The sequence below is a fragment of the Papaver somniferum genome, chromosome 1, assembly GCF_003573695.1.
Source record: "Papaver somniferum cultivar HN1 chromosome 1, ASM357369v1, whole genome shotgun sequence".
NCBI classification, from domain to species: domain Eukaryota; kingdom Viridiplantae; phylum Streptophyta; class Magnoliopsida; order Ranunculales; family Papaveraceae; genus Papaver; species Papaver somniferum.
Window position 1 is genome coordinate 140,968,780 of NC_039358.1, and position 5,101 is coordinate 140,973,880.

Consider the following 5,101-nt stretch of genomic DNA (forward strand, 5'->3'; position numbering starts at 1 on the left):
AGCTTCAAGTTTTGCATCGCAAAAAAGTGTGATCGCCTTTTCAGCCATTTCACCAACAATAAAACTAAAAAATTGAAATAGATTTAGAAGAAAAAATTCAAGAGAAGTGAATTTTGGTGTGAGTGAATTGTTTGAAGGTGGTGGTAATTTATATAGGTAAAAAAATGAATTTGAATTTTGAAAAACTATCCATTGGCGTTTCTGCTTCACACGCCAGCGTGTATAGAAAGCACGCCGCATTTAACCTTCAAACGCTCGCGGTTGTGGTTCCCACGCCGAGTTTCATCTCCACACGCTGGCGGATGTTGTTTGACCTGGCGCTTGATGATCAACCTCCCACTTCTTTTCCCATAGTGGAGAAACGTGTTTGGCAATCCACCTAGCTCAACAAGATTTTCAATTTGGCCATTGCCATAGGAATTTCCCTAACGTTCATAGCTTAACTAGGTCAGCCGGTTGACTTACATACACGTCTTATTTAGAATAAATTATACTTGAGACACCAAATATGTTGCATGGGGGATATTCACTAGGGTTTTGGTCTGGCGGCCTACAACACGTGCGGTGTAGCGATACACGCACAAACTAAGTCGTGTTGGAAGTAGAAGGAGTAAATGGAGTAGTGATCTTACAGCCACCAAGTCTCTCTTACGAAGCGGAACTGGTTTCACCACGGTTTCCACTTCTCTACTCTTCCACCTCTCTTTAACTTACACTACTTACGAGATCAATGTGTTCCACTACCAATGCTACGAATAGGCTTTTCAACCCATTGGCAAGATATCTCAGAATCAGACATGTCTTAGAAACATCTCAGACTTACAAAAGTTTTCTCAGTTCTAACACAGAGAAATCCTTTCCATAGCAGTTCAACACATCCTATTACTAGCACATAGTCTCATTGATCTCAATACCTTCTCTGCTTTCCTCCCTACAGATCGACCCTTTTCCACCTTTTTGACCGAAGCAAGACTGGAACAACCATTTCTTGGTTTAGGCCAAGAATGTACAGAATAATCTCTCGAACTCAAAAATACTTATACAGTAAATTTGTTTTGAGGAGGAAAACTCAGGAAGAATCCATTCACCACAATACTCTATCACAAAATATATGATCTTAATTACAATCACCTTTAACTGGTTTGGTTAGACTTACGCCAGGTAGAGCCTGAACGTTCATATGATCAGGATGAGGCTTGTTATATAAAAGAACTGATAATTCAATTCAAGCAAGCAAAGGTGTTGAGTAAGAGGAGAATAAAAAAATCATTTTTAACAATAGTTTACCATAAAGCATTAAGTTTCCAAATACCGTTGGTTCAGAGATATGAAAGTATTATTTTTAAAACAATGACATTTCTCTTAAATACGTAAAGATAGACTTGTTGTACGTTGCGTTTATACGAAAATATATGTAATGTTATTTGTTAATAATCGATGAGATTGGAGGTTAAATGTGTAATATCAAAATTATATTATATTATTTGTAGCGGACCAAAACTAGATCTTCCTTTTACAATAGTTAAATATACAATGTGCTGACATTTTTCACTGGATGCATATACAACATGCAACCACCTGCTTAGTTGACAGATATATTATATGCAACTATTTTTGTAAGTATTTATACTTTTTTTTTAAATTACGAGGTTAAAGTAGTATTTGTTTTCTTGATCCTGATGGGCTAGGCAGTAACAAATAAAAAAACCTACTTTGAGGCATACTCAAAATGATTTGAGGCATATTCGGCTGAAAAGTTATCAGCCGAACCTAGGAAAAAACTATAGGTTTGGCTGATAACTTAGTATGCCTCAAATATTTCGAGTATGCCTCAAAGCAGGTTTCCAAATAAACCAGAACCAAACATGATAAGGTTTAAAAATCTTAAATAAATTAAGTTTGGGCTAGATCAGGCCCAGCAGAATCACAAAACATTTGAGCTGACTCAAATGAACAGTCGACTCACCACATCAGTAATTGATTTACCCATTTAATTATTATTAGCGCTACTAGTACTTCCTTTCTCAAAACCTCCTACTAATGCATCTCTTTTCATTTTCTCTTCCTTGGCTTTCCTACAAAAAATCACCCAACCATTCACTTCCATAGCTATGCAAACACCAATTGTACTAGACAAAGCTAAGCAATATCCTAATTTAGCATAAGATCTGCTTAAGCCCATCACTTCAAACCCTTGAAAAACATTCACTACTCCTAACACAACACAAGCATACCCTACAAAATGATGATAGGACTTCCAATATTTTCGAAACTTGTGAGTTGTTTTAGGACGAAATAACAGTGCCATAGTTTGCAATCCTCCTAAACAAAATGCTGCAAATCCAAGTTTTCGATGAAGCCCATAAACAACACCCGGTGATAGTTCTCCTAGTCGAACACCAATGGCAAATCCAATTGCCCCAAGCACAAATGCTGTGAGTTGAATTCCTACATGTACACACAAGTCACTAGGTTAGTGACTTTTTTGTGCATGTAAGGATGTATAAAGTAGCTCACCATAAGAAAAGAGAGACGTACCTGCGTGTGCATAAAACCAAATTACTCCTACGGATTGTATATTCCTGAAGTATCGAGCAGTGATAGCTCCAATTGGAAGTAAAAATCCCCATGAAACAGCATTCAAGATCCCATGAGTAATTTTCAATGTCTTAATATTGTTATGTACTCCTCCTGCACTAAAACCTGATAAGATATCAATGGTGGCAACTGATGAAAGGTCGGAAACAGTCGTTGGATGAATAGTAGGAGAGTAGCCTTGAACATAAAGGCCACGATTCCAAACCAGATTGATTTTTGTCTTGTTGGGACTAAGTTTCAGAGTGGTGAAAATTTGTACAGCAGCACCGCTATGGACTGATTCTTCTGATCCCACTCGGCCACCATAAAGAGTAGCAGAAGAAGAAACAACATGAATATCTAGTGGACGAGAAAGTAATGCGGATCGTTGAAGTTTCACTGTTGGGTCTAGAATGTAAGTTAGAACTACAATGGAACCAGAGGTTGGATCAGGAAATGCGACAAGTGCACGAGTTCCAGTCATTTCAGCAGAGGTTGGATTGATACCATAACCAACCCAACCGGAAGGTGAGATGAAAGAGCCGAAAAAGACGAGTTCAAGAGTGGAATTATGATGGTGGAATGTCCATGCAATTGAGGCTTGTTGGGTAGGAAGGGTCATGCATTTTTGGTAGGTTTTAGCGGCAGTGATTGTAGTGCAATGTGATGCATTTGCTTGTGGAGTGAGAAGAAGTATGTAGAACAGGAAGAAGAAAATCATAGTTTTGATTGTGATGAAACAAGAAATGGAGGAATTTGACATGAATGATAGAATTGAGTGTTCCGGGATGTTTTTGTATGAAATTTTTTTGTAGGAATTATCAAATGTGGAAGTAAAATACAACTAGTCGAGTAGTAATGAGTGTTTTGTACTTAACTTTAAAGCTAAGATATCACGAGTGCACGTTGGTTTGGTGGAAGTGGGTTGTTGTTGATTCTTTTGTATTTGATATAGTGACTGATGCTTCTTGTCTTTCTTTTGCACTTTCTCAAGGGTTTATAGTCCGCATCAAATGTCCAATTTGATTGTAATTATTTCAATTGAACGATATCAGAACTTTAATTTGCATCGAGTCTTCAGAGCTCAGACTCAAGACTATAAAGGGGAGAAAAGTGTAAATTTTTCTAGCTACAAATGTAAAATTCCACCGGACATGACTGATGTTATGGACTTAACCAGCAAAACATGTGACAAGTTATACGACTAGCTTTCACCACGAGACCATATTCGTAACAATTGAACTAGTTATATCTATAATACATTAATGTAAACACAACTTAATACACAATGGAAATATTTATCATAACTTTTATGTGTCTGTGTGTGTGTACGCTGTCCCTAGCCGGACAGAAAATCTACAGATCCATGAGATTGAACATTATCTCCAGATGCAGGATGCATTAGAGGAACATCATTCGAAACAGAACTTCCTGCTTGCCAAACATGATTTACATTACTGTTATCCATAGGTCCAATAACTGCAAATATCATTATCTCGTTACTCGAGTATTCAGTCTTGATATTAGACACTGGAAAGCTAAGAGACCCTGGCTGCATCGATGGTTTGTAACTTTTTAGCTGGGTCGGGTAAGCAATCATGCTACCGTTTGAATGACGAAAAGCAACAATTACTTGTGATCCAGCCATGCCTGTGCCAGTTGGATTTACCCCCCAGGCTATCCATTCATTAGAAGTTTGAGGTGCTCGATACGCAATTTCGATTTTCTTGGTGGATGCAATGTAGTTCCAGTGGAGATTTGCATTTAAGTATGGCAGGTTACTACAAGAACGGAAGAGTTTGTTACTTGAAAAAGTGTAATTTGAACATGTTTGAGCTGAGACAACTCTGAAGAAAAGAGAAGTAGATATAAACCATAAGATCCAAATTGATTGAGAGGCTGAAGACATTGTTTTTCTGATTTTCGGAGCTTTGGCCTAACAAGAAATATATTGTAACCTTAAAACTCTGGGTAGGATGTAAATGAAAAGAACGTTTCAGATTTTTATAACTGGATTTCGGGAAGATAGTTAGTTGCTGACTATTTAGGAGTAATGCAAGGTTTAAGGGATAATAGTCATGGGGAGGAGAAGAATTTAAGACAAACGATTTCATTTCATGTTCACCTCTTCTTTTGAATTTCTTTAAAGTTTAAGCCTTTCTTACATTTTTTTTCCTTTCTGCAAAGTCTCAATTAATCTCTTGTTCTTCTACATCTCACCTAATTTTCCTGGTGTAACTACTGGATAGTATTTGGTTACCAACAAGAAGAAAAATGGTGTTTGGTGACCTCAAAAATGAAACTAAAAATCCGTGAAGTCACTTGCCAAGTTGTTTCAAGATATCTAAATATCACAAAAGAGCAGCGAATTTTAATCACATCTCATCATAGATCATATTAAAGCTAAAATAAAAAGCGAAAAGGTAAAAAACATTAATCAATACTCACTCCGTTACTGGAAAGGAGATACTTTCACTTTTTCAATTTGGCGGCCAAATTGAAAAAGTGAAAGTATCTCTTTTCC

The 5,101-nt window shown here is 37.0% G+C and overlaps 2 protein-coding genes across 2 annotated transcripts; both read right to left on the bottom strand.

Moving 5' to 3' along the window:
• Positions 1-1,869: 1,869 nt before the first annotated feature.
• Positions 1,870-3,393, bottom strand: LOC113302771 (cytochrome b561 and DOMON domain-containing protein At2g04850-like). The gene is made up of 2 exons (XM_026551718.1): positions 2,539-3,393; positions 1,870-2,448 (listed from the first exon to the last, which is right to left on the bottom strand). Exons 1-2 carry the CDS (start codon positions 3,338-3,340, stop codon positions 1,991-1,993), a joined length of 1,260 nt encoding a protein of 419 aa, XP_026407503.1. The 5' UTR covers positions 3,341-3,393; the 3' UTR covers positions 1,870-1,990.
• A 415-nt stretch (positions 3,394-3,808) lies between these two features.
• Positions 3,809-4,737, bottom strand: LOC113333163 (cytochrome b561 and DOMON domain-containing protein At5g47530-like). Its single transcript, XM_026579677.1, has one exon. The coding sequence runs from the start codon at positions 4,484-4,486 to the stop codon at positions 3,917-3,919; it is 570 nt and encodes a 189-aa protein (XP_026435462.1). The 5' UTR covers positions 4,487-4,737; the 3' UTR covers positions 3,809-3,916.
• Between the last annotated feature and the right edge of the window lie 364 nt (positions 4,738-5,101).